General features: G+C 49.9%; 6 protein-coding genes across 14 annotated transcripts in view; 3 read left to right on the top strand and 3 right to left on the bottom strand.

Annotated features, from left to right (window-relative positions):
• The window catches only part of px (MAP7 domain-containing protein plexus), a 102,882-nt gene extending 98,258 nt beyond the window's left edge, over positions 1 to 4,624 (top strand). For 6 of the 7 annotated variants that reach the window (XM_020948488.2, XM_086828526.1, XM_086828527.1 and 3 more), the window contains one exon: positions 3 to 2,349. In XM_020948488.2, coding sequence (XP_020804147.2) covers positions 3 to 2,038 — 2,036 coding nt within the window. In that variant the 3' untranslated portion in view covers positions 2,039 to 2,349. Of the gene's footprint in view, positions 1 to 2; positions 2,350 to 2,524 lie in introns of those variants that run through there. The other variant, XM_086828528.1, reaches the window with a different exon arrangement.
• LOC110180818 (5-taurinomethyluridine-[tRNA] synthase subunit MTO1, mitochondrial) lies at positions 4,576 to 7,046 on the bottom strand. Its single transcript, XM_020948499.2, has one exon. The coding sequence runs from the start codon at positions 6,683 to 6,685 to the stop codon at positions 4,694 to 4,696; it is 1,992 nt and encodes a 663-aa protein (XP_020804158.2). The 5' UTR covers positions 6,686 to 7,046; the 3' UTR covers positions 4,576 to 4,693.
• A 50-nt stretch (positions 7,047 to 7,096) lies between these two features.
• LOC110191295 (small subunit processome component 20 homolog) lies at positions 7,097 to 15,830 on the bottom strand. Its single transcript, XM_020962109.2, has 5 exons — positions 15,632 to 15,830; positions 10,325 to 15,560; positions 8,405 to 10,266; positions 7,717 to 8,346; positions 7,097 to 7,653 (listed from the first exon to the last, which is right to left on the bottom strand). The coding sequence occupies exons 1-5, from the start codon at positions 15,674 to 15,676 to the stop codon at positions 7,219 to 7,221; spliced, it is 8,208 nt and encodes a 2,735-aa protein (XP_020817768.2). The 5' UTR covers positions 15,677 to 15,830; the 3' UTR covers positions 7,097 to 7,218.
• A 183-nt stretch (positions 15,831 to 16,013) lies between these two features.
• On the bottom strand, positions 16,014 to 21,643 carry LOC110179525 (5-oxoprolinase). The gene is made up of 6 exons (XM_020947106.2): positions 20,402 to 21,643; positions 20,034 to 20,346; positions 18,662 to 19,424; positions 17,585 to 18,597; positions 16,327 to 17,527; positions 16,014 to 16,268 (listed from the first exon to the last, which is right to left on the bottom strand). The coding sequence occupies exons 1-6, from the start codon at positions 20,844 to 20,846 to the stop codon at positions 16,116 to 16,118; spliced, it is 3,888 nt and encodes a 1,295-aa protein (XP_020802765.2). The 5' UTR covers positions 20,847 to 21,643; the 3' UTR covers positions 16,014 to 16,115.
• Positions 21,644 to 22,037: 394 nt separating this feature from the next.
• Positions 22,038 to 23,005, top strand: LOC110181638 (sodium/potassium-transporting ATPase subunit alpha-A). Its single transcript, XM_020949449.2, has 2 exons — positions 22,038 to 22,292; positions 22,348 to 23,005. Exons 1-2 carry the CDS (start codon positions 22,128 to 22,130, stop codon positions 22,918 to 22,920), a joined length of 738 nt encoding a protein of 245 aa, XP_020805108.2. The 5' UTR covers positions 22,038 to 22,127; the 3' UTR covers positions 22,921 to 23,005.
• An 88-nt stretch (positions 23,006 to 23,093) lies between these two features.
• Positions 23,094 to 25,990, top strand: LOC110178401 (sodium/potassium-transporting ATPase subunit alpha). Of its 3 annotated transcripts, none has more exons than XM_086828524.1 (6): positions 23,094 to 23,419; positions 23,479 to 25,053; positions 25,110 to 25,201; positions 25,267 to 25,441; positions 25,518 to 25,751; positions 25,808 to 25,990. In XM_086828524.1, exons 1-6 carry the CDS (start codon positions 23,237 to 23,239, stop codon positions 25,952 to 25,954), a joined length of 2,406 nt encoding a protein of 801 aa, XP_086684650.1. In that variant the 5' UTR covers positions 23,094 to 23,236; the 3' UTR covers positions 25,955 to 25,990. The 3 variants fall into 3 exon arrangements, with proteins under 3 accessions (XP_086684650.1, XP_020801204.2, XP_086684651.1); XM_020945545.2 differs by having other exon boundaries at positions 23,122 to 23,419; positions 25,513 to 25,751; XM_086828525.1 differs by lacking the exons at positions 25,110 to 25,201; positions 25,267 to 25,441; positions 25,518 to 25,751; positions 25,808 to 25,990 and having other exon boundaries at positions 23,122 to 23,419; positions 23,479 to 24,829; positions 24,896 to 25,037.
• Positions 25,991 to 26,637: the final 647 nt, after the last annotated feature.

The raw sequence follows: 26,637 nt of genomic DNA, 5'->3' as shown, positions 1-26,637 counted from the left end.
AGCTTTCCTTAACCCCGCTGGACTGCCGTACACGGAGCAGCTGTACCTGGAGCATCGCTACCAACTGTTCCGTGCCGCTAGTGCCCATCCCTCGCATCCGCATGCGGCCGCACTCTATCCGCAAATGGCCTCGCCCTACTCCCACCTCTATTCGATGATGCCGGGAGCAGCACTGGGCATCTCACCGGCCATGCACGACCGGATCAAGCTGGAGGAGGAGCATCGAGCTCGATTGGCGCGAGAGGAGGAGCGCGAGCGGGAAATGCAGCGGGAGAAGGAGCGAGAGTTGCGTGAGCAGCGAGAGAAGGAGCAGCGGGAGAAGGAGCAGCGCGAAAAGGAGCAACGCGAGCGGGAGCGAGAGCAGCGTGAGAAGGAGCAGCGGGAGAAGGAGGCACGGGAGCGGAAGCTCCGCGATGAGGAACGTGAACGGGAGCGGGAGCGTCAGCAACTGCTAAACGCCTCTCACCATTACTCCAATCAGCTGTACTCGCCTCTGAACAGAAACCTCCTCGGCTCCATGATTCCCCACATCAATCTTAGCCTGCGTGGACCGCCGGGAGCTCTGCACGGCCTGCCAGGAATGTCGCACTACCATGCGGCGGCGGCCAACGCCCAGCGCCAGAGTCCGCATGCCGCCATGGGTCTCAACCTAGGCATGGCAGGGCTTCAAGGCGTGGGCGTCTCCCCACTTGGGGGCCACGGACCGCCCAATCTGCAGCACCACTTACAGCAGGCGGCCATGGGTCTAGCTCACCCGGGGGCTGCTGGCCTCACGCATCCCGGTTTCTCGGCAGCCGCCCTTGGGCTAAGTGCTCATCCCCACAGCTTGAACCTCAGTCATCCGCACATGTCACCGCATCATCCCGCCTCGCTGGCCGCCCACCAGCTGCCGCCACACACTTCGACGGCAGGCGGGGGAGGGCTTAGCAACTCCATTCCTGTGACAGCCAGCTCCAGTCTATCGGTGTCCTCGCCCCACAGCAGCCTCAACCTTACGTCGGCCGTAAAGCTCAATTCGGAGCAGGTGCCCACCTCGACGCCCAGCGGTGTCAGTGGGAGCGGCCTGCCGCCCACCACCTCCAGCTCGCACATTCCCAGCATGGGCCACTACTACCACCATGGCCACCTGGCGGCCATGCATGCAGCAGCGGCAGCCGCCAGCGGAATGACCCCCACGGCAGCCCATCAGCAGCAGCCGCTCTCGCTGCCCAGCTCACCCAAGATCACGCCGCCCATCACTCCGTCTGCGTCGGCGAATGGTGGGCGAGCGGGCGGTAGTCCGCATGCCATGAGGCATCATATTGCTGCTGCAGTGGCAGCAGCTGCTCAACAATCGGCGCTGATAGACAAGGCTGCCACGCCGGTTACCCATGAGCCGGCCACCTTGGACCTCACCGGATCCAACTCAAATTCGAGTAACCAGGCTCCATCGAATGCCAGCAGTGGCCAGCCAGTGAATCACGAGCTGAACGGCGCCGAGTCCAATGGGGCTTCCCAGGGGGATAGCAAGGAGCAGGTGACCGCCATCAAGGAGGATCCGCTCAAGAGCTCGCCACCACCAGTGGTGCTCGAAAAGAAGCCGGCCACGCCGAATGCAGCTCCGGAGAAGCCCATCCATCCGGATAGTTCGCCGGAGCACTCGTCCCGACGCAGTGCCAGTCCACAGTCGGAGACAAACAACTCGCTGCCAGCGGCAAGCGCTGCTGTAGCATCAGGTAAATGCAAAGAGGAGCCCCCAAAGATTCTAGACTCGGACACGACCGCCACACTGCCCAAGCCAGATGTAGCTGCAGAGCCGGAGAAGAAGCAGCGCACGCGGCTATCCGTGTCGCCGTCACCAGCACCGCCGAAGACCATGGGTGTCGCTTCACCCGACACGGTATCCACCTCCGGTGGGGTTACATCCACCACAAGTGGCACCACACCGCCGCCGGTGGTTAGCAGCAGCACTAGCAGCGCCACCAAGGGGCTGCCGGCGCTGACCAGCGATGAGGTATCCACTAGTGCCGCCACGCCCACTGCCGAGCCCACCAGATGATCGATCCCCTGGCGGGAGTGGGTCTCCCAGTGGAGCGGAGTTACGTTTAGGTTTAAGTTTGGAGAAGAAGAGTCGCCTCGGATCGAAACTAGTTAACATCTACCTTCAGTAACATTTAACTAAGCGATAATTTAGTTGTTAGTCGAGCGTCTTTATTTATACAAGAATTTGTAATGTATTGCCAGCCAGCGCCGCTTAGATCCAATTCTAAATGTTTTAATCCCTAGTTACTATTATTATTTGCCCTATTTAATTGTGAAACGTATAATTTTAGAGATGGCCTGAATAAATCATTTTCTGTTTACCATTCACCTTATTATTTTCATTTGATTTGGTTTTGTTTGAAGCTTTTGGCAGCGTTATATAGAGAAAGGAAAAGACCAATATGTCTTTCTTCTTTCTTGTCCCATTAAGGTAGATAAAAGAACATCCTTCAAGGAAGTAATATTGACACACTAAAACTAACAATCTGCTCGTATCTTTCAGATGACAACAAGCCGCAAATGGGAGTACTGGGTCGCAGCAATAGCGTGGAGGAGGCCACAGCATTATGACACCAACTCTTCACTAATTCGAACAACTAACTAATGAAAAACTACGGCGACATTGGGATGTACTTGCTGTCGGAACGAGCACTCCATCAGCAGCGGAAGCGGATGCTCGACGAGTTCCTGAAGCTCTAGGAACACACCAATAGGCCCCATAGATTATGTAAATTCCATTACAGATAACAGATTACAGATTACAGATCAGATATCAGATATTTGTTCGTTCTCGGTGTGTTACAATCTCTAACGTGTTTACCCAACCAAACAGTTGAATCCAATTCCAACGCAATTAGACATTTTGAATTTGAATTGGTGTAAGGAAATCGTATCTGCATAAAATGTAAATTATTGTGACATATTCCAAGTATATAAAATAACAATTGCTCTCTCGAAGGTAATGCTATTCATAAGGATTTTAGGTATACACATACTTGCATAGAACTCTGAGTGTAGTTTTCGTGTGGAATAAAATGTTCATTGCCCGAGCAACTTAATGTTAGTTGTAAAGTTAGACTAAACTTCTGCTAAGAAATTTATATATATACAACAGAAACAGAAATTATACAAGACATACTGGGTAGCTATATTTTATTCTTAAATTGCTAATTGCTAATAATTGTGATTTGGAGAGTACGAAACAAACGAAAACAAAAACAAACTCGGAAAACGTATGAACATGTAACTCGAATACAAAGTGGGGAAAAACGGAACTGAAATTTAGATAACAAATCAAATCAAAACCTAGAGAGATATTCTGGAATGGATTAGAAGGATCGCGAATTATTTTTCGAAATTAAACAATTTTTGTACGCCACCCTTTGGCCCTTAAGTGCATTTCGGTTCGGTTTTTTGTGATTTTGAATCTTCAGACAAGACACGAAAACAAACAAACAAACAGACAGACATACATACATGCTAGCCAATGCAGATGTAACCACACACTATAATTGATGTTTATAGTAAGTAGTCAATACAACATACCTTTAAAACCAAGCAAGCTCTCAAAGATATAGATCTAGTTTTCCTTCCCGTTTCCAGTCTTTGCCCCTCCTCTATCTTGTATCTTCGTTTGAGATTGCCTAACATTCGACGACAATGTGTGTGTGAAGTAAAACGGTTTAAATATATATTTTAATGCATAAATCTCGAGCAATCTGTGATATTATAATGAGAAAATTGATAACCAAACCAAAAACTTGAAAAAGAAAAGCAACATTGCGTATGAGCCTCAAGCTAAAAAAGCCATTTGAGACCCAATACTATGGATTCTTTTCGTTATCGAAGCAGACGAAATGTTTTGATTACAATTCCGTACAAATTCCTCCATATGCAAGTCAGACATTTCCTTTGGACAAAACTATGTGTAACGTACCAGTAAAACTGAAAATGAATATATATTTTAATAACTAATCGTAATAGTTTCTCGAATGACACACAGATTGGCGCGCATCTAGTAACGTAACCACAAATGCCATGCGATAGCTAATCAACTACTGCAACTACAACATAGTTTCAAATACAACCTAAACAAATGAAAGTAAAGCAAGAAAATGAAATGCAATGAATTCGAACGTAAATTAAATGTACTGTAACTAACTCCCCCTCAATCTTCGTTGTGTGTGTAAACAGAATACAAAGTGTAAAACATTAAACTGTAAGCTAACCGATACGCAATCGAAACAGAAAACTTGACCACAACAGCAGCCAGAACAGCAATAGAGCAATAGGTACAAGGAGAAGCGCCCAGATCTTGCGATGAATTGGTCTGATATATCTATAGTGAATCCGGTGCTCAGTATCCACATCCTGGCAGACGGGCGCTCTTCTCTCTTAGATCTCTTACATGACCATGGACCGTAGTCGGGTATATATCAACTCACTGGAGTCCCCACACAATCGCGCAGCAAAGTAAATATGTATGTATGAGCGTTCAACCAACCATGTGGCAAACGATATGCGGAAACAAACAATTAAACAATATTGTGCAACTTTACATAAGGCATTTATGATTTTATGAAATAAACTGTACTTAAGGATATAACCTGAAGTTTAATTTGGGGAACTGAGACAGTTTCTTTAAATATAATTTATATTTATTAAAATTAATCTACGCCTTTGCCACTTCCGCTTTCTTAACATATTTCATTAGCCTCACAATAGTCGAGGGAGTCACTCCCTGAATCCGACTGGCAGCTGCGATGGTCTGTGGCTGAATAAGCGTCAGCTTTTGTCGCTCCTCGTTGGACAAGCTCAGCGACTTGGAGAAGTAGTCGATGTCGGAGGGTATCGAAAGACGTTCCTCTCGGCGCACGTCCTCTACATCCCGCTGCTGTTCCTCAACAAAAAATGAATACAGAGCTTCGATCTTCAGTCTTTCAGCCAGATTTCGATCACCGCTCAACCAACTAAGTTCGCTGGGATGGAGTTGGATTAGCTGATTTATCGTTATATTGTCCGCCGGTATGCCCAGCATATCGAAGGCCGTCTTCTCCACCGAAGCCTTGGCCTTGGGCAGATCGAGGGCCTGTCGCCAGTAATGGGTGTGCTTTCTGAGTTGTCTCAAGGATTTAATGGCGGATCCTAATCTCTCTTCAGTTTGCTGGAAATGTTGATAACGATGCGGGGATACCAGACCGAATTTATAGCCCTTTTGGGTGAGTCGCATATCAGCATTGTCCGGCCGGAGAGACAGACGGAACTCTGCTCGGCTGGTGAACATGCGGTAGGGTTCGTTGGTACCCAGGGATGTTAGGTCATCGATCAAGACACCTATGTAGCCCTCAGTCCGACTAATGGTCAACTGCTTGCCATCGGCATGACGCGTTTTTCCCGCTGCGTTGGCCCCAGCTATGATGCCCTGGGCGGCCGCTTCCTCATAGCCTGTGGTTCCATTTATCTGGCCAGCAAAGAAGAGGCCCGGCACTCGCTTCGTTTCCAACGTGGGATACAGCTCGCGGGGATCTATGAAATCGTATTCCACTCCGTAGCCGGGCTGCACAACTTCGGCCTTCTCCAGCCCCTGGATGGCATGCACCAGCTCCACTTGCTGCTCGAAAGGAAGCGTGCAGGAGATTCCCTGGGGATATACTAACGGGCTGTCCAGACCTTCTGGCTCCAGCCAGACTTGGTGCACCTTGGCCCCGAATCTCAGGATCTTTGATTCAATAGATGGGCAGTAGCGGGGACCGGTTATCTCCTCGGTGACGTGCCGATTCACGTGCATATTGTTGCGCACAATTTCGCTGACCTTTGAAGTGGTATAGGTGAGATAGCAAGGTAGCTGATCCTTGGCAGGTATCCACACATCGCTGTTGAGGAAGGAGAACGGCATGGGGGGATCGTCACCTTCGTGCCTCTGGAGTTTCGAGAAATCCACGCTGCTCCTGGCTATCCTCGGAGGGGTGCCTGTTTTCAGGCGACCCATGCGGAAGCCCAATCTATCGATGGCCTCGCCAAGAGCTTTCGCGGGAGCATCTCCTATTCGTCCCGCCGGACACACCTCAAGTCCGATGTTGATATGTGCCCGCAGGAACGTGCCCGTGGTGAGGACCACCGAACGACTGTGCACCACCTCGCCGCTGGCCAGGAGAACTCCACCGCAGCGCCTGCCTTGAGTTTCGTGCTCATCCTCGATCAGAATGTTGTCCACCGCTGCTGCACGGATCTCCAGATTGGGAGTGCTGTTTAGCTCCTGCTGGACAGCTTTTTTGTACAACTGCCGATCGATCTGAGCCCTGGGTCCCCAAACAGCCGGTCCCCGCCGTCTGTTGAGCACTTTGTAATGCACTCCGGACACATCACAGCAGCGGGCGCACACTCCGTCCAGAGCATCCACCTCCCGCATCAGGTGGCCTTTGCCAATTCCGCCGAAGGAGGGATTGCAAGACATTTCGCCAATCGTTTCCAGTTTGTGGGTGAGCAGCAGGGTGCGGGATCCCATGCGAGCGGCAGCTGCTGAAGCCTCTGTGCCGGCATGTCCGCCTCCGATTACCACCACGTCGTAAACATCCGCAGAGGCACTGTGTGTATTCCTACTACTTGCAGGGGTCCGAATCCTCTTGGCCAGACCATGGACAAGGCCATGGCGGAGGAGTTGCATTTCTTAAGATTTCAAAACAATAAACAATAACAACAACTGAGATTGCACAACACATGTGCGACTATCGTACTATCGATATCAGACCACAATCGTTAATTGAGGTATTATCGATTGTTGGCGCGGAATGGATGTAATTTTTAAATATTTAAAATCTCATACCGGTTTTTGCCAGAACAAACAAATATATGTAAGACTTCAAGAAATCATCGTGTTACTCATCCTCTTCCCACTAATTCTGTTCGCCTACTACTTCGGATAGGAGATTCGGCCAATTTGTACAGAACTTTTAAGAATTCAGTGACTTAAATTATTGTTGTTGTACAAAACTTGTTTTAAGAATGCCTGTTATTGGAAACAGCAACATCCCTATTAATTTAGCATCTTGCAGAGTAGCATAATTCGATTGACTCATTTGTATAACAGAAGATATAATATTAGACTCATTACATCGCTGTGTCGCAGCATAGCATATTAATTGCATAGATAGAATAAAATTTTGTGTATAACTACTTATATTAGGAACAACCGAGTAACTAAAATCCATCCATTTCTGCTTTTCGCTTTCGCTTCTTAAGCTTTTGCTTGAGGTCTGGCGCCTTGCCACGGACGACTGCCGCCTTCAGGCGCTTCGCTGCCTTCTTGCGCTCCTGCACGCCAGCCTTGCGCTTGGCCGCCCGCTGCGGATCGTGGATCTTTTCCTGGGCCACCACCTTCCGGCGCTCGGCACGGCGAGCCATCAGCTTGGTCTGCACCAGGTTCCTCAGCTTGTCGTACACATCGGCACCAATACGCTTTCTCAGCCGACTGCCCACGCGGAGGGCTTGCTGGCGCAGTTCAGCATCCACGTTCTGGTCCTCCTCGGACATTTCGCGCACCAGGGCCTGGAGGAGAGCGGGTGCCAGTCGGGTTACGGTCTCCACACTGAGCAGCGTAGCGAGCGCCTCTATCAGCGTGAACATGGCAGTGCGCTGGAGTTGTACATTAATTAATGAGTTAGTATATTAATTAAGAAGTATAACTATTTTACTCACAATGCTGGTATCGTGAGGCGCCTTGGCCACCTCCTTATTGATCAGGAAACGGATATTTCGCAGCAGCCAGTTGAGATTTATTTTGTTGACGAGCCCATCCACCTCCCCCGCATCTTTCTCCTGCTTCAAGCTGAAGGGAACATCGCGCAGCATATGGCCGACGTACAGCAGAATCTTGGATAGTTCATCGATCATTTCCTGGGCCGTTTCACCGGGAGTGACCTGGGCGCACAGATCCAGAACGAGAGACTTGATATCCTGAGCAGGCTGTGCGTAAATAAAGTCTAGCGCCTTCTCAGTGTCCTTTTCGCGTTTAATGCCCGCCAGCTGTTGTCCAACGTAGGCGTAGTCGTAATGTGCCAGGATGTGGGTTAAAAGTTTGGCTGCATTGCAACGAACCCAGTTGTGGTCGTGACCCAAAAGACGATGAGAGCCATACGCTAGTTCGTCCAATGTGTCCGAGAGCTCTTCGTTGCTCATCAGCGACTCGCCGCAATGCTCGAAGATTTTTATAAGACAGTACTGTAGCTGGATGAGCTGGTGGTCCACCTTCCGCTGCTGCTGCTCCACTTTTGTTTCTGTGTCGTGGCCCGCCAGCAGAAGGTCTTCATCGGGCAGGCTTCCGAATTTCTAGGAAAGATAATCAAACATGAGACAAGATGAACATTGAGAAAAGTATCATTCTTACCTTTCGTTTCGCCTTTTTGTGCAGACTGGATTCATCCACCTCTGCCTCCTGGAAACCGGGAGCACGCACAAACCTTCCGACTGCATTCGCATAACCCGAATTTAAGACACTCACTAAGGTGGGCAGCACCAGAGGCAACCTCTCCGAGAAGCCCGCCTTCTCCGCCTGAACAAATCGGGAGAGTAAGGCGGCGGCCATTTCCCTGACTCCTGGATTGTGACTGGACTGCGGTGCGGTGAAGAAGAGCATCGTGAGGTCTAGCAGAGGCTGCCGTTCCACTTTGGTAAGGCGAGCGATCAGGGCCTCCAACGCGGCAGCTACACTGCGACGGCAAGAGGGATCCTCGTCGTTGACCAGTCGGGTGCCCAGGGAAAGGTAAAGGAACTCCGACTGCTTCACCAGCATCAGCTGGGGGAACTTGTTGATGATGGAGTGCATGAACTGGATGGCCGACAGGCGACCGGCGATCTGGCTGTAGCACAACTGAACCGACATGAACTTGACCATCTGTTCCACCTTCTGGCGCAGCGTGTACTCCATGATGTAGGTGAGAAGTATGCCACGCGATTCGTCCCTCACATAATCCGATGGCGAAATTATGGCCAGGTCTCCCAGACGCTTCATGAGGTCATGCAGGGATCGGGTATCCACCTTTCGACTCACCAGCGCCTTGAGGAGGGTAAACACCATGGTTTGGCTGCTGCACTCGCCTTCCTGCAACTCCTGTTCGACGTGAAGGAGCAGCTGCTCAATCTGCTCATCGCTGAGTTTAAAGTCTTGGCACTTGCGCAGCAGGGCAACCACTGCTTTAAAGCTCGCCCTCACCAGTTGGGCGTTCTCCTCCTGCCGGGTGGCTCCGAAAGTCGAGAAGTTCTTAAGGATCTCAAACATGCGCTGCACCACAGGCAGTAGGGCCTCCGCATTGAGGTCGGAAAGCTCATACTCACCAACCCAAATGGCCGTATAGCACTTTAGGGCATAGGTGGTGGTCCTGGCATGGTTGCTGCTTAGGGAATCCTTCAGCAGTGGCAGCAGGGGGTGCAGGAATGGCTGGTAGTCCAGATCCGTTAGCTTTTTTCGCTTTAACACGAAATGAAGGAGCTCCAGCCCGAACTCAATCAGGATGTGAGCATTGGCCTGGGCATTGGACTTCACCTGCTTGTTGCCTGTGACTACGCTGCGCCTACCCGGCGCAGGCTGGAGGATTAGGCAGTCCGGGCGCGACCTTTTCATCAGCGCCTGTTCCTTGTCCGTAAGCTGTCGTTTCTGGGTGCCAGGTAGGAGATCACTAATGCTCTCCGACATTGTGCCATAGATGAATATCAGCAGGCTTTCCCGGGCGATGTGCGTGTTTTCCACCAGGCCGCCGACAATCTTGGCGAAGCACTCCTGAATCTTTTGCGTGACTTTACGGGAGTGCGACCGGGCTAAGTGCTCCTTGAACGGCAGCAGGAGATCCAACAAGCAGTTGTCCCGGATGTGCCGCGAGGCTATGTTTAGGGTCAGATAGCTCTTGGCACTTGGTTTAGCCTCCGGCGTGTGAGCCACAATCTTTTCCACCTCCTTCTCGGCGCTCACATCTCCAAAGATATCGTTGAGGGCCACCTCCAGCAGATTCTGCAGACATTTCTCAATGTGATCAGGTTGCAGATCGGCCTTCAGGGCATCCAAAACACCATGAAGTGTCACTGAGAGCACGTGCACCTGGAAGCCTCGGGTGAGGAGCGATTGTAGCTGCTCCAGCAACAGACCCAGATAGCTGCCACCCAGCGTGAGCATGATCTTCTTTAGGATGTCACGAGTGAGCATGCGAACGGACTTCAGAGGGGAACGTAGGAAAGTGCAGACCTTCATGAAGATTCCTGCATTTAAAAAATACAAATTAATAATATAATTAAAAGAACTTAGGATGCCACTAACCTGGCAGACTGTTGTCCAGCAATTCCAAAGGCAACTTCTGCAGCAGCTTCACCATGGCCAATGCTATGGGCACCTTTTGTATTTCCTCCTCCTCGCGTTCGTAGCTCAAACGACGGCGGTTTACCTTGTGCTTGGAGTCGTAGTTGGTCTTCTCTGTAATGGCTCTGTTAAGAGTGGGCAGCAGCACAGTTGTAATCGTGGCCATGACCCGCTTGGCGGCATTGTGACCCAACAGTTGCGTCCGCTGGCGCTCTACCACTGGCTCGACCGCTTCCTCCTCTTCAAAGTCAATAAAGTCTGACTGATCTTTGGTTTTCAGAGGCTTCTCTTCGGGTTCACCATCAGCATCGGCATCCTCTTCAGTCTTGGCTTCTTCTGGCTCTTCAGCTTCTGGCTTTTCCTCTGCCAGCTTCTGCTTGAGCTGGGCGAGGGCAGCCAAGTCCGTTTGCGCCTGCGTCAGGTCAAAATGGAAGGCGTCCAATATGCGCACCACCAGGCGGACGCACTGCTTCTGTTGACCCTGGGCATGCCTGAGCTTCTGTAGATAATAGCGTAAAGCAGCGTGGTACTGGGTCCAGGGCAGGAGCTCACTCATCACACCCACTGCCTCGATGGCGGCATCAACCAGTGTGTGTTTGCCGGCATGCTTTTCACTCAGCAGATATCGGGTGGCCAGTGGGAGTAGGAACTGGGTTAAGGTGCGGGCGCAGGGCGGCGCCTGTCGCCAGATGCCTCCGGAGATATTTACCAGGCGCTGCAGCGCACGACCATGTCGCTGAGTCTGCAGATGGAGCATATTCTCGAAGAAATCCACCTCCAGATCGTGCTTATCCGCCAGTGGCGACAGATCCTTAAGGACATCGTGGGCAGCTGGGCATTGGCGTGCGAGTTCACCCAGCAAGCCGATGGCCTCGCTTCTGGCATGCTCGTGCTTCTCGTCCTTCATCGAGCGTTGCAAAAGGGGCAGTAGCGTGTCCTCCAGCCAGAAATGAGAGTCCTCCTTGGCATCCAGCTTCAAGGTTATCAGAGGGAGCAGCGGTTTCAGCAGCTCTCCTATGTTAACCCTCATGCCCAGGTCCGAGTCGTGGCGTAGCATGTGAAAGCAGTTGTAGAGTACCAGGACCGCCAGTTCCAGGTCCAGTTTCATGTCCTTTTTCTCCACCAGCTGCTTAAGCTCCGACAGGGCTTCGAGGCGCTTGTCATAGTCGGGCTGCTCCAGCCACCTCTTGTCCCAGGCATTGAGGAGTAGTACAATCCGAGCCCATTCACGGAGAGAGGCGGCAGCAGCGGAGAGTTCTGGCTTCTGTTTGGCCTCCTTATGCAGCCTCTTCGCCATGTCTGCCAAGAGTTCGCACAGCAGCTTCCTGGCTGGCAGCACATTAACTTGTTCAAACAGCGGCGCTAAGGGACGGACATAATCCTGTGGGCTGGGAACTCTCTTCAACAGATTGGACAGGGTGGTGACCAACTGCACAACTGTTTCTGGGCCAGCTGAGGCTGCTTGCTTGGTAAAGATGGGCAGCACTACGTTTAGGAGCAACTCACAGGTTGACGACTCCTCCACATGCGAGGTGATCAGCGTAAGGATGTTCAACTCCCGCTTGTCAAGCGCCTGCCTGCCGGCCTTCTTATTTCGCCAACTATTCTGCAGCTGCTGTAGGATGGCCGGGATGTGAGGTTGGACGATGTCCAGGGCCATGGTTCCAAACTCCTCGGTGGCAGCCGCCTCCAAAAGCTGCTCTACCAGAGTCATCAGCGATCGCTTCACCACCGGCTTAGCTTTATCGTTCAGCAGCAGGGCCATCAGGTGATGCATTATGGGCTCCTTATCTGTGGGAGGACTTCGGTTAAGCCACTTCTGGTAGCGCGGTTCCCCGCCCCACAGAAGCATCAACTTCAGCAGGGGAGTGGGCGTGTGTATGGAGTCCTGGGAGAGGCGTGGCAGCGCTGGCCAAACGTAGACATCGCAAACAGCATTCATCTCTGGCTCCTGCCACAACTCCTCCATGTCCACCAGCTGGCCGAAGTAGTTCACCAAGGTCTGCAGGCCAGAGTGCTTGACATTCTTGTAGGCAGCCACCAGTTTTCCCTCTCCTTTGATGACCTCCTGGGCGACGCTTCCCACGAGCAGCAGTAGTTTTAGAACGTAGCCTTGGAAGGAGGCCGTAAGCTTGCCAGCGAACTCCTTTCGAATCAGCTCTAGGAGATTGACGATCCTCTGGAGTTGTCTGGCTGCAATCACTGCCGAGGGATCGTACGAGTCCCGAACGTACTTGGCCAATTCGTCGACTGGATTGTCTGTGTAGGAAGAAAACTTTCCGAAGGCCATTTGCAGAAAGTCCATGATTTCCGACTCCTCCAGTTGGCCCAGAAACCGCAGAATCAGTGTCTTTCGCAACTGGGCACTCAGTTGCTTCTGGACTCCCTTGGTCAGCATTTTTCCATAAAGCACGCGCAACATAAAGGGCATCAGTTCAGATCTCTGCTGAGCCGGTACATTGGCCAATTCGAATCCGGTGAGCGTCGTCTTGAATTTTGCTTCATCGATGAGACCCGCCAACTGCTCCTTCTGCTGGACCAAAGCCAACGGCTGCTTGTATGCCGCCAGACAGTCCAGTGCCAGTTGTTGGAGCTGCGCATTCGGACCGGCCAGTAGCTCCAGATAGAACTCGTGCATCTCTGCCTGCCGATGTAGAGCTTTGGGATTCGGCTGGGACACAAAGCAGGCCAGCTTTAGTTGGAGTGTCTGCAGTATGAACTTGGCATGAGAATTGTGGGTTCTCCTCTTCTTTCGCGTTCGGGATTCGTTCTTGGATTCGACTTCCTCATCGTCATCAGCATCGTCAGTTAGTTGCTGCAGCTGCTCACCTGATGCCTCGTCCACATTCCAGGTGTGCTCCGATTTCTCCAACTGGGCTCGATACTCCTGCTCCACGAACTGAAGAAACAGACGCACCAAGTCGGCATTTTTCACCTCGGAAAGGGAGCCCAATTTGGGAAGACTTTGCCACAGAAGCTGGCGGTAGTTGAGCGCCTGCTGGAGTGTGAGCTGTTGCTCCTCTGCCAGTGGTAGCAACATGGTCAACGCTGCGGAATTGTAACTCCTTCGGTGGGGTTGCTGCAGGATTGTCACCTCCCTCTTGTAGTCTATGCAGGCGACAGTCTCCACTAGTTTCGCCTTGAAGAGGTTCCAGAACTCCTCCGTTGTCATTGTCTTTACGTAGGCAGCCAAGAGTTGCTGGACCGGCGCCCACACAAACTTGAAGTTGTTGTACAGTAGGCCGAGCAGAAGGCTGACCGCGTGCTCCTTAAAGTGCGGATGCAGCGAGAACTGCTTGAACTGGGCTGCGGCGGGTTCTAGCTGTTGCAGCTGAAGGAGAAGCTCGCGGTAGTTGTGGACGGTGGGCTCGATGCAGGTGGCGGCGTAGAAGTAGGAATATGGATTAGGTTTCAGCGAATTGCTTACCACATCCAGGCATTGGGCCGCAAGGCGTCGGTATTGCGACTGAGGTTGGCTCAACTGGTTCGACACGGCCGATAGTAGGTCATCCGATGCGGAAAGCTCACTTTTGGAGGTCTCCAGGAGGATCAGTTGCAGGCAGGCCAAGGCCCTGATATCGGTCCCCAGTTGCGGAATAAGATATTCTTGAATTCTGGAACGCAGATCCTTGGAAAGTTTGAACTTGAGTAGAGCATGCGTTTGAAGTAGCAATAGAAGCAGTGTGAAGTCCTTTTCTCCTTCCTCCAAGCGCTGTTCAATGACAGATTGTAGTCCCTGGTCCAAGGACTGTTTGCTAAAGCCTCTTAAGTGAGGAGCCAACACCAACAGCAACAGGTGATCCTCCTCATTCACGTCTAACGTCAACAGTTGCTGTTCAATGCTCTTGATGGTCTCCTTCTGCTTCAGCGGGAGTGGATAAACATCCCATTGGACTAGGGAGTTGCCATCCACCTGCAGTGGCCTCTTGTGTTGGACGACGCGCGCCAATAGCTCCAAGGCTCTCGCTTCTCTCTTCTCCTCGTAATACGCAATGACGTGGGGAAGAACCAGTATTTCAAACTGCTGGTAGTCCAGCAGCTGCAAAATGGAGTCATCGTACACAGACACATCCGCCCGGCTTACGTTCAGCAGCTTCTGGAGCAGTCGACTGGCGTCCAGTTGCGTGAGTTGCGCGTGCTGAGCCTTCAGCAAATTCGTAACTAAGGTGGTCAGTGGATGGAGCGGCTCCACCCCCCGGTCCAACAGCTTTAGCAGCGTGGTCACCACAAGCGGGAGTTCTGAGACGTAGCGTCCATCCTTGTGGGTGACAAGGGGCAGCATTAGATGGATTAGGCGCGACACATCCACACTTTCACCGTTGCCGGCAGCTGAGCAGAGGCCTTGCCAGAGAACGGAACTCTGGTCCGAGCGCAAAAAGTTCAGCAGCAGTCCCATTGAATGCTCCACAATGTCTCCCAACAGCTCAGTCTGGGCTTTCGTGTGAGCCGAGGTGCTGTTGACGAGCACCTCCAGGACGTGGGCGAAGATTTCGGCGGCAGAGTTGTGCAGCTGTCCGTTGACGCCGCGCAGTATCTCGTAGATGAGTCTGCCGCAGCCGTGGACACTCTCAACCTGTTCCCGCAGCACGGTTTTAAGAACGTAGGCCAGGAAGCGGGGGAAATCACGGACATCGCGGGCTATGTAGGCGAAGCATTCTACGGCGAAGTTGGTCACGTGCTCGGCATAGTGCTGCTCGTCCAGTAGCGGCAGAATGGCGTTGAAGACCACGCCAATGTTTCGCTTCAGATACGGCTTAAGGGTCTTAAACAGATGCGCCAGACAGATCAACGTCCACTCCAGCTGCTCGGCATCCTGGGTGTTCAGCAGGCAGATCAGGCGGTCCAGCACGCGCTGGAAATACGGGTAGAACTCCTCGCGAAGATCGCGGGCAAGCACGTAAAGCAGCTCCAGCAGCGGCTGCTGCGACAGATTTGTGGCCGTGGCCAGGCGCTCCAGCAGCAAGTCGACCACAAACTCCCTCTGGTGCAGCAGCTGCGGCAAGGTAACAATCTTCCGGCATCGTTTGCTGAAGTAGTTGTACTCCTCAGTCAGGTTGAGAACGTTCCATTTCTGGATCGTCTGCTGGAAGTAGGTGGCATTCTCCTCCTCGTCGAGCTCTTCGTTGCGGTGGCCAATGTGATAGAGGGCCAAGTGCCGCAGGTCGATCTCATTCACACGGTCTCCAAATGATTTGAACTGCGGGCGACAAACAGATACAGCGTAGAGCGGGGTGCTCCCGGCAAAGTGAGACTTCTGGGGACACTCACCCGAAATGTGTTTGTGTTTTTCGTCTTTTCCGCTAAAGACGCCATTTCGTCGTTTATTTTATCTACTTTTGGATCACTTCATTTGCACCTGACCGGTATAATTAGAGGAAAATACTTTTGTTTACGCGAGCTCGTGTTTTATTTTCGTTCAACTGCAACACGTGCAGACCATATGTTTTGCGGCGTTGCCCAACACTCTTTGTAAAAATATCGATAGTCACGACTATCGTATAAGAACTTGGCGGAGTATTTAAATTTATTTAAGTTAAACTGGCACCAAAAGATTGGAAAAGCAATAATGAACATAATCTTAGTTAAATAACTTGCAATATTATTGTTTCTTGTATATATTTACACAATGTTAATTATATATAGTGCAATATTATTGTTTCTTGTGTATATTTATTTTTTACTAATACAAAACATTTATGGACCTTCACATGATATGGCACAAACATATAAGAAATATAAAAAATACGACATTTTAGGCAGACTCCTGAGCCTGAAGGTAGTTAAAAACAGTGCCGCGCTCCACAAAGCGTATGCTGTTCTCCTGGTCTGTACCTTCACCGGTTTTTGAGGAGCCTCCGCTGGGTCCAAATCCTCCTCCACCGGGGGTTTTCATTGCAAACGTATCCTAAAAACAATCACATTTAATACAGAAATACTAAACTAAGATAAATCAGTAAACTCACCCCCGCTTCCACATCGATGCAGGTTTTTCCGGCCAAGGCTATTACTCTTCCATCATGCTTCACCACCAGGTTGCGTCCACTCTTCCCCGATTCTCCACCTGCCAGTCCATAGGGCTGGAGAGTTCTACGCTCGGTTAGGACAGACAGGGTAACAGGTTTCCGGAAGAGAAGATCCCGCTCCACGCCCTCGCCTCCATTGAATTGTCCCCGTCCACCGGAGCCATCGGTGCGCAGGCAGAACCTCTTCAGAATCATGGGGTAGCGTAGCTCCAGGATCTCCGGATCGGTGATGCGGGTGTTGGTCATGTGCGTGTGCACTCCGCCGGCTCCATGCCATCCGGGTCCTGCGCCGGCACCACCAGCCACGGTCTCGTAATATCCCCAGGTCTCGTCACCAATAGTTATGTTGTTCATGCATCCTTGTGAGGCGGCACAAACACCGAATGCTTTGAGAACGGTGTCCACAATGCGCTGCGAGGTCTGGACATTGCCGCCGACCACGGCGGCTCCCTCGGACGGGTCCAGGATAGAGTTCTTTGGAATGATGACCTGGATGGGGGCCAGGCAGCCCTGGTTGAGGGGCACATCGTGACCCACCATGCAGCGTAGACAGTAGATCAACGCGGACAGAGTGATCGCTCTCGGGGCATTGCAGTTGCCCCAAACCTCCACGCCAGATCCGGTGAAGTCGCACAGTGCGGAGCCCAGCTCAGCATCTATGGTCACCTTGAGGGCGATGGGAGAGCCGTCGTCCATAAATTCCCGCGCCTCTAGTACTGTACATCCTGTGCGGGCCAGCGTATCCCGGCCGATCTGACGTAACATGTCCCGAACCGCCAGTTCAGCGTTCTTCTGGATATGGGACATGTAGGCCTGGACCACATCCAAGCCATAGCTGTCGATTAGCTCGGCCACCAGCTGGATGCCCTTGTGGTTGGCAGCAATCTGGGCCTTCAAGTCCGACAGATTATCGCTGAGGTTCCTAGTGCCCACGGCTCCCTTGGCAGCTGTTGGTGTGGTCAGCCGCTCTACTATTTGCTGCTCCTGGAATAGGCCATTCTCCACGATCAGGAAGCTCTTGAAAGCGGCGCCCTCCTGGGCCAGCGAGGTGGAATGCGGCGGCATGGAGCCCGGTGTGATGCCTCCAATATCGGCATGATGACCTCGGGAGGCCACAAAGAACACGGGACGAGGGTGACTCCTGTATAATAATAATTTGAATGATTTTTACAATGATTTAAAAAGAACTAGAACTCACTCATAAAACACCGGAGTAATGACTGTCAAATCGGGCAGATGAGAGCCTCCAGCTGAGGGGTGATTGGCCAGAATTACATCGCCGTTCTTCAGGGTATCTCCTCGGACCCTTAGTTGGTACTGGACGGTCTCCTGCATGGCTCCCAGGTGAACAGGAATGTGTGGAGCATTGCTGACCAGTCCGCCATCCGGACCAAAAAGAGCACAGGAGAAATCGAGGCGTTCCTTGATGTTGGTGGAAATTGAAGTACGTTGGAGCACCCTGCCCATCTGCTCGGCTATGCTCATGAAGCGGTGACTGAAGATGCTCAGATGCACGGGATCCAGCTCGGCATTGATGCCATGTTTTCCTCCAGTCTTCACGTCCATGATAAGGTCTCCAAACGGAGTGACCTGGACACCGCATTCCGGTTCTACGACGATCGTAGAGAGCTGGTCAATCAGAACAGCGGGTCCGGTGACTTTGTGACCGGCCAGCAGGTTCTTGGTCAGGTATATGGGAGCATCGAAGCTGCCCTGGTCAAAGTGGACTCGGGTATTGCCCTCGGCTGGTGGAGTTACTTCCGAGGCATCCTTAACCTTCGACTCTGGTGGCGTCTCGTTCTTCCCCAATCCTCGAATCCGGATGTCATCCACAATGATACGTCTGTTCTGCAGAACAAAGCCAAACTCGGTGCGATAACGTTCCAGGAAGGTGGCATGGAAATCACCATAGGCTGACAAAAGGGCAGACGAGGCCGAGGATTGCTTTCCTGCTGCAGATGGGGCAACCATCAGAGCGCCATCGGTGCCCTCATAGCGCAAGTGGAGGAAGGGCTCCAGTTCGATTTTACGGAATCCCTGCTGAGCCAACTTGTTGTGGCATTGTCGGGACAACGCATCCAAGCGCTCTTTCAGCTGCTGGGCATTCGCATCGCTGAACTCCAGACCACTTGGCTCCTGCAGCTCCTGGACAACGTCAGCCAGAGCCATGCCATAGGCGGATAGGATTCCAGCGTACTTGTGCACCACAACCTAAAAGGATTAAAAGAAAAGATATTTTAAAAATCTATAAAACATAAAATAGTCTTTACTTTACCTTGCCGATTCCCAGATTACGAGCAATGGCACAGGCATGCTGGCCACCAGCTCCTCCAAAGCAGGACAGCACATGGTTGGCTGTATCCAATCCTCGAGACTGCGTCAAGGCCCTAATGGGCCTGCACATTGTCTCGTTGGCCACTCGAATGAAGCCAAGAGCCACTTGCTCGATGCTCAGCACTCGGTCATCGCCAGAGGCCTTCAGATGGCTGTTAATCTCCGCCTGCAGTTGCACGAACTTGCTCCTGGCAATCTCATGGTCCAGCGGCTCGTTCTCCTTGGGTCCAAAGATCTTGGGGAAATACTGAGGCAGAATGCGTCCCAGAATGAGATTGGCATCCGTGACGGTCAGAGGTCCTCCCTTTTTGTAGCAAGCAGGACCGGGATGCGAACCGGCCGATTCTGGACCGACCACGAATATTCCCGAGCGGAAGAATAGCCGGGATCCGCCACCAGCAGCTACAGTGTTGATGTCCAACTGCGGCGCCTGGATGGTCACTCCAGCCGTGGTGCTCTCGATGACATGTTCATAGCTGCCGGCATAGCGAGACACGTCCGTGGAGGTGCCTCCCATGTCGAAACCAATGAGTGGCAGCTCCGTTTCTCGGGCTCCGGTCAGAGCGTAGCCTACAACGCCTCCCGCAGGTCCCGAGAGAATGGCACGGGCTCCGCGGAAGTTCTCCATGTTGGTCAGCCCGCCATCCGATTGCATGAAGAGCACATCCACACCCTCCAGCTGCTTGTCAAAGCCAGATTTGAAGCTAAGAATGGGAAAAAAGGCATACTTTGTAGTTGGGACAATTTTTCAGACACTACTGTACAGTGAGAGAGTGCTTTTGTTTTTATACCCTCTCCAGATCAAAAGAATAGGGTATATCATATGTAGTGATAAGATTTCAAGACAAACAAGCTTTATAAACTAACACAGCAAAGTCTCTTATTCCAAAATAAACCAAGGAAATACTTTTATATTGTTAAGAAAATGCGGTTTTTATAATAACAGAATATAAAAATCTACTCTAAATGTATTTTTATTTTCTTTTAAGCTTAAATATGTTCTATTTTATTCCGAATATTTAAAACTTGCGTTTAATGCAACTAATGCTTGCTTATTATTACTGGGTATCTACAAGTCAAGACATTTTACCCCACGGATTCCCACTATCAGTTCTCTCTGTGTTTACGTTACGTAACCCCATATGGGATCTAAGCTTTGCATATTTGTTTTGTTTAATATTATATTGCTGTTTAGTCTGATTCTGGCCTTATCTTTATAATATTTCTCGCCGTCGGAAGAAAAGTCTGTTTAGACCCCGAAAAAGAGCTAGGTCACTCGGCTAATTTACAAACCAAAGATTAGATGCACTTACCTGGCCAGGTAGCGATCTACATGAGGCGTTAAGTAGGCCTCCGCGCAGGCTGTGTATCCGCGGGCCACCACCCTGCACATGGGCATGGCCTCATGGGAGAGTGTGACGTGGCTGAAGCCCAGCTCCCGGGCGATGGCTCCCACACGGATCTCGTGCTCCGGACAGGCGTAGCTGTGGGCTAGCACTACAGCAACCGAGGAGACGCCTTGCTCCCGGGCCGAGGAGAGCGAGGCACGTAGAGCAACCTCATCCACTGGATGCACCTCCAGGTACTTTGTACCGGCCACTCCCTCCAGCACCTTCCAGTTTTGTTCTGCGGCGAATTAATTATTATTTCATGGGAATATTAGCACGGGAGAAGCACTTACTCAGCTCACAGCGATCCGGCTGCTGGGGAACAATGCGGCAGTCCACCTCCACCACAGACTGATATAGATTTGCAGGCTTGCGGATGTTGAGATCGAAGATCTTGGGCCGCGCCTGGTTGCCAATGTACAGGAGATCCCTGAAGCCACTGTTTACCACCAAGACCACTGGATCACCCTTGCGCTCGAGCAGGGCATTAGTAGCCACCGTTGTGCCCATGCGAACCCATCCAATTTTCGAGGTGTCCACTAGGCCACTTGGAGCCAGATCCTCGCCAGTTTCTTCCTTAAGGATGCGACGAATGCCTTCGCGAGGGGCATCGCTGTATCGCTCCGGATCCTCGGAAAGCAGCTTCATGGTGCGCACCTTGCCACCGGGACAGATGCAAAGAACATCCGTGAAGGTGCCGCCGCGATCAATGGCGAAGCAGTATTTGTTCCCCGACATTATGTCTTTGTTCCGCTTTGAAGTTTCGACCGCGAGAGTGAAAAATAGACTGGGGCGGCAGCCAGTGCAAGAGGCTGTATATATACAGGTGGCTCTCCCGAAAGCTCTTTGCACATAATCTCACTGTTTGCCACTCTCTTGCGCTCTCACTTTCTTAATTATGATTATTGCCTTGTATATCGCCGGGTATACGAGCTGGTGCCTCGCTCTCTTAAAAAGCAACAAGTGAGCAAGCTAACAGCTCAAAACTAAGTACTTAGGATACAAGATCTCCATCAAGATAGAGACCATTAAATATTATTACAATTTCAGCCCTAAAATAAAAACTAAAACTAAAAACTATTTTGGGTTAAATAACTATATTTTATCACCAAATATACATATCATCGCTATTATCTATTACCATATTAAGACGTGTTTTTCCTTGATATATATTTATATGATATATTGTTAAAAAAAGATAATTAATAATTTCATATCGTAATAAATTTCAATGACCATGCCATACCATATAGTAGTCTGATTCTGTGTTGTTTTTCACACTACTGAACTGAACTCTGTAACATAGTTATCCTTTCTTCGCTTTAAGGTTCTCATCAATTAAATGTATTTTGTTTAATTAATAGATAGAATAATATATTCCAGGCCATCACCGAAGCTACTCCATCTTTTTGCAAACAATTCATCAATTCAATAAGAGTTGTCAATTTAAATTACAAATCAATAAATTACTGATAACAATTCCCCCAGACCAGGCCAGCATAGTTTGTACGACTTTGGGCTTATTGAACTCAAACGTTAAATTTTTCTCGTTTCAATGGTGGTTTGGCAAACCATAAATATATATGCAAATGCATGTTTTATCTGTTTTTTTTTTTTTTTACTTCGCAGCAATGAAATTTGATGACTTATTAAACGAGGCCATAAAGAGCGCATTTCGGGCGAGTACGTCGGTGTCGGTGGCCTTTGGGCGCAATTGTTTGCCAGAAAGTCGGCCGTATCAATCGACTCGATATGTGATATGCGATTGCGATTGCGATTGCGAGTCCCAGTGGAACGGTTCAGATTGTTTCTCGCCACCGTTATGGCCCCTAATACTGGTGTCCTGCGGCGGCTTGGTAGGCACATCAGAGTGACAGTGGGAGTCCTTGGCTGGCTGACTCCCTGGCTGACTCCCTGGCTGGTTTATGTGCGAACATTGATGGCAGTTTTACGACCGCTTTTCCATGCTCTACACGTCGAAAACACAGCTCCACAAATTGCCTAGAGTTTTCCGTAAGCATGGTGAACTGGGGCAAGCAGCTGTGGAAACGGAAAAGCAAAAAAAAGCAGTCCTATGTGGAGGAGGCCACAGAGAACGAATTGTGGCAGGAGTACTATGCCCCGTATCTGCACTTCTTGCCCTTTGAGGAAGTCTGTACGAGATTGGAGACGAGTCTCGCCCAGGTAAGATGGAATGCTGCAAGTTATTGCAACTGCGACATAACGGAGCCTTCCACAGGGACTGACCCGAGAAGAGGCTGCAATAAGACTGCAGCGCAGGGGCAAGAACATTCTGCCGATCCCTAAGAAGCGAAAGCCTTTAATTGTCAGATACTTTTATTACTGCTTAAGCGTCATGGGCTGCATCATACTGTTGGGTTCACTCATCTGCTTCTACTTGCACCATAAAGTATACGACATGTATCCCAATGAACTCCACAATCCGAGATATTTGGCGTCGGGTTGGATCCTGCTCATCATCTTCTTTCTCGCCGGGCTTATGCCCCTCATGCATGAGGACGATGACGAAGCGCTGATCGAGGCTATCGACATGACAATGCCCATGTATTGCACTGTGATTCGAGATGGGAAGAAGGAGATCATCCTCACCCAGGACGTGGTGATTGGCGACGTTATTCCGATCAGCTATGGCCAGCGGTTACCAGCGGACTTGAGATTCTTTAGTACCTCGGGCCTGGAAGTTGATAATGTGGCTCTTACAGGATCCTCGGATCCCTGGCAAATATTCCTTTTAGCGAGCGATGAAAAGCAGATGTTCTCGCACTCAAGAATTGAGTATTTACATGATTAGAAATTATGTTAGTGATTTAGTATTTATGTAATTTTTCAAAGACAATTAAATAATTATAAATATATATTGTACAGACAAAGATATATACAGTTGTATCTTCACCGAATGTTGAACAGAGTGCAATGCCAACTTCGCCCTTCGTCACCGGAAGGGAGGTTGGCTTCCGTTTTGGCAGATGTAACTTAAACACAACCAATATACTCCCAAAGAGATCGTAGAAAATATTCATAGTTTTAACGTATATTAATCCTCATGAATCACATACCTTTCCATCTGCTGTCAGTCTAAGGCTTCTGCTAACAAAACATCCCAAAAGATGGATCCCCCACCTTTGCCCAGATGGCTTTCCAGCAATGTGGCCTTTGCCGGCACTCATGCGACAAAAGGATATGGTATAGGTGTGGCTATTGGGTGTGGAAAGAACACGGAAGTTGCAAAGATGATGGAACTCAGCTTCAAGGAGCGCTCAGTGAGTCGAATGAACCATCATATAAAGCAGGTGGGATTTTAGATCTACTCCTTAATATGGTTCGCTAAATTATTCTTTCCTCCTTTAAGGTTGGGTTCTACACCGCCTGTTTAGCTCTTATATGGCTTATCATAGTGTTCTTTTTGGTTTCTAATGATCACTCATACATGCAGCTGGAGATGTTTATAACCATCATGCTTGCCCTGTCTCCCATGTATCTACCTTTTATCCTCTTTTGGGGCATGACAACGACTAGGAACGCGATGCAGGATACTCTGTGCTACGCAAGGAGCCTTGAGGCCACCAGCACAGTGGGCCTTACCACAGTGATTGTGACCGATATGACCAGGACCATAACCAAGCGATGGATGGAGGTGACGGAGATCTTTGTGGAAATGGAGCTGGTGAGTGCAGAGACAGCGAATGCGAAAGAATTGGGTCCGCGATTCACCGAGCTGATCCAAGCTTCGGTTCTCTGCAACGATGCTGTCATCCATTCGGGTAACATCGGTGTACCCAAGGTGAAAAAGAGCATGTACGGCAACTACCAGGACATCGCAATGCTTCGATACGGCCTGCTTAATCTGCCGGATATCAAACAGTTGCGGCAGGATCACGAGAAGGTGGCCAACAAGGGATACAGCTCTGCGGATCATGTCCAGGTGACGGTGCACAGGACTTATGGCGCCAATGGGGAGCTCAAGCTGATCCTGCTGATGAAAGGCCACTGCGACACGGTTATCCGTCGGTGCTCCACCTACGCCGTGCGCGATGAGGAGATCCCGCTGGACGATCGGCTGCAAGACATCATTATCAAGCTGGCGGACGGACTGCTGGCTTCTGGACGGCATGTGCGCGCCTTTGCCTACAAGGAGCTCACCAACAGACTGGAGATGCGCAGGATCTCACAGACATACAGTGGCGGAGGTGGCGGGGAATTCCGGGATTACCTGGCGGTGGATATCTTCTCGCTAAGATTCCTCGGTATGATTACCACGTACACTCATGCGAGGACTACCATTCCCAAGGCTGTGGCCAGATGCCGATCGGCTGGTATCAAGTTGATCGTGGTTACCTCCCAGGATCCCAACAGGGCATGGGCTATCGCCTCGGAAAGTGGCCTTTTGTTACCACATTTGGATGATATTGAGTCGGGACGAAAACTAACCGACCACTATGCTTTTAAGCCCACGGAAATAGTCGACATGTCGGAATATGCCGAGGAGAAGGATCATCATCAGCGCTGGAACATTGAGCAGATGCTCATCAACCAGCGCGACTTGGTGTGTGCGAATGCCACGTCAGAGCAATTTCGCTGGATCGTGGAAGAATGCCAGCGGCTGGGAGCGGTGGTCTCTGTCATCGGAGGATCCATTCACGACACTTCCGCTTTGACGAGTGGCCGTGTGGGAGTCGCGAGGCTCGGATGCGCCGCCTTATGTGAGTATAGTGCAGATCTCGTTCTGCTGGACGGATCCTTCGCCACCTTGACCAGGGCCATTGCAGAAAGTCGGCGGCTGTACGAGAACTTGAAGAAGGCCTTGGCCTATTGCCTGGCCACCAACACAGTCTGGATAATGAGTTACTTAGCCTTCTATGCCGTCGGGTTTCCCTTGGAGTTTGATATCATTGATATTATCATTGTTGCCTTCTTTGTAAACCTAGTGAGTTGGCTTGCTGGAATTCTTATCCTCGACTTTAATTAGCTATTTTCTCACAGATTCCTGCCTTGACACTGCTCTATGAGTTTCCAGAGGAGAAACTGATGCTACAGAAGCCCAAGATCTACGATGACTGCCTGCTTAATTGTCGGTAAGCCCACTCTGTCTTGGAGGTGTAGAATCAGATATATCCAAAGAGTTTTCCTTATACTGTAGCCTACTATTTGTGTCTCACATCCTGCTGGGGATCATCGAGACTGCCGCAGTTTTCACTATCTACATAATGTTCATGGTGGATAGAGGATTTAAGCCCCTCAGCCTTGTGGGTTTGAACGTGCAATGGCACGACGATTCGGTCAACGACCTCTCAGACTCCTACGGACAGGAATGGGTGCGAATAAATTACAAATTCTCAGTGACATTCTAAATCCAACGGGGTCTTTGCATCCGAATCTCCCGCAGAGCAGCGCCGAGCGCAGGCAACTGGACTGCCAATTGTCCAGCATTTGCCTAATGGCCATCATTGTGATGCAGTGCACCAGTCTGGTGCTGAACAAGACGGCACGTGCCCACCTGATAGAGCATGGCTTCGACAACTGGCGACTGACTCTGGCGGCCTTGTATTTGATTGTCTTCTGCATCGCGCTGTGTTGGGTGGACTCTGCATGCTGCCTGTACCTGCCGGGAGCCAGAAAGCTGGAGTGGGTCTTTGGCATCCAGTCTTTCCATCTGTGATTGTAACCCCTTAATTTTTCAGTTTTGTTGGCTTCATTTGGGTCATCTGGCCGTTTGTGCCTCTGATGATATTCCTCGAGACCACTCGCAGGTACTTTCTCCGTTTGTTTCCCGACAGTTGGATCGAACGAGCTACCATGTATTGAGATGCTTATATCTGTTTATATAGAAGAGAGAATACAAAGGAGCATACATTTATTTGATTTTATGTGCAAAGTATTGAATTTAAATAAAAAAAAGAGTTCATTTATAAAAAGTATCTAATTTATAGGAACATAAATTGTTCATTTACTAGATTACAAATAAATGGGGTGGATCCAGCCATAGAGCTAAACACATTCTTTTAATCACAAAAAATATTTATTCATATAAAATGGAACTGCTAAATATATTATTTAATACCTATATAATATATAGAGTACTGTTTTAAATAAAATAAATTTAAATAGAGTCTCTTTAAGATATTAGAATCAACCCACTTGATTTAACAGATTTCGTTTGGACTTATTTCAAGGTTTTGAATGCTCACTCTTCACCCCATTATATTGCTGTATAATATATTTAATAATTTGTATTTAATTTATTTAGTTAGCTTGCAAGACTTAGTTTTCTTTATAGTTTTAAAATGTTCTCCGAACTTATATAAGATTTGTTTATTTTGTAAGCCAACAGAATCCACTTGTTGGCCAAGAATCTTACCTGAACATTAAACCTCTCGCTTTTATGTCCCATCAACTTTTAAGTTTCTTAGCTCAGCTTTTTCTGGTACTGGAAAATAAAGAAAATATAAAACTCTGTTGCTAGACTCTAAAAACTAATAGCTGGAGAAAACAGAAGCTGCAGAGAGTGCAT

This window comes from Drosophila serrata, unplaced genomic scaffold, assembly GCF_035046125.1.
Source record: "Drosophila serrata isolate PLE 108 unplaced genomic scaffold, ASM3504612v1 contig_184, whole genome shotgun sequence".
In the NCBI taxonomy this organism is placed as follows: domain Eukaryota; kingdom Metazoa; phylum Arthropoda; class Insecta; order Diptera; family Drosophilidae; genus Drosophila; species Drosophila serrata.
The sequence above is the reverse complement of the archived record's forward strand: the minus strand, read 5'-3'. Positions and strand labels throughout refer to the sequence as shown.

Coding starts and splice junctions, on each gene's coding strand:
- LOC110180818 (XM_020948499.2), bottom strand. CDS start 6,685: ATGCAACTCCTCCGCCATGGCCTTGTCCATGGTCTGGCCAAGAGGATT.
- LOC110178401 (XM_086828524.1), top strand. CDS start 23,237: ATGGATCCCCCACCTTTGCCCAGATGGCTTTCCAGCAATGTGGCCTTT. Junction 23,420..23,478: donor TGAACCATCATATAAAGCAG/GTGGGATTTTAG, acceptor TCCTCCTTTAAG/GTTGGGTTCTACACCGCCTG. Junction 25,752..25,807: donor CCGGGAGCCAGAAAGCTGGA/GTGGGTCTTTGG, acceptor TTAATTTTTCAG/TTTTGTTGGCTTCATTTGGG.
- LOC110191295 (XM_020962109.2), bottom strand. CDS start 15,676: ATGGCGTCTTTAGCGGAAAAGACGAAAAACACAAACACATTTCGG. Junction 10,267..10,324: donor GCTGGACAACAGTCTGCCAG/GTTAGTGGCATC, acceptor TTTTAAATGCAG/GAATCTTCATGAAGGTCTGC. Junction 7,654..7,716: donor CGCCTCACGATACCAGCATT/GTGAGTAAAATA, acceptor GTACAACTCCAG/CGCACTGCCATGTTCACGCT.
- LOC110181638 (XM_020949449.2), top strand. CDS start 22,128: ATGGTGAACTGGGGCAAGCAGCTGTGGAAACGGAAAAGCAAAAAAAAG. Junction 22,293..22,347: donor TGGAGACGAGTCTCGCCCAG/GTAAGATGGAAT, acceptor AGCCTTCCACAG/GGACTGACCCGAGAAGAGGC.
- LOC110179525 (XM_020947106.2), bottom strand. CDS start 20,846: ATGTCGGGGAACAAATACTGCTTCGCCATTGATCGCGGCGGCACCTTC. Junction 20,347..20,401: donor GCCGGATCGCTGTGAGCTGA/GTAAGTGCTTCT, acceptor AATTCGCCGCAG/AACAAAACTGGAAGGTGCTG. Junction 16,269..16,326: donor GCATCGATGTGGAAGCGGGG/GTGAGTTTACTG, acceptor GATTGTTTTTAG/GATACGTTTGCAATGAAAAC.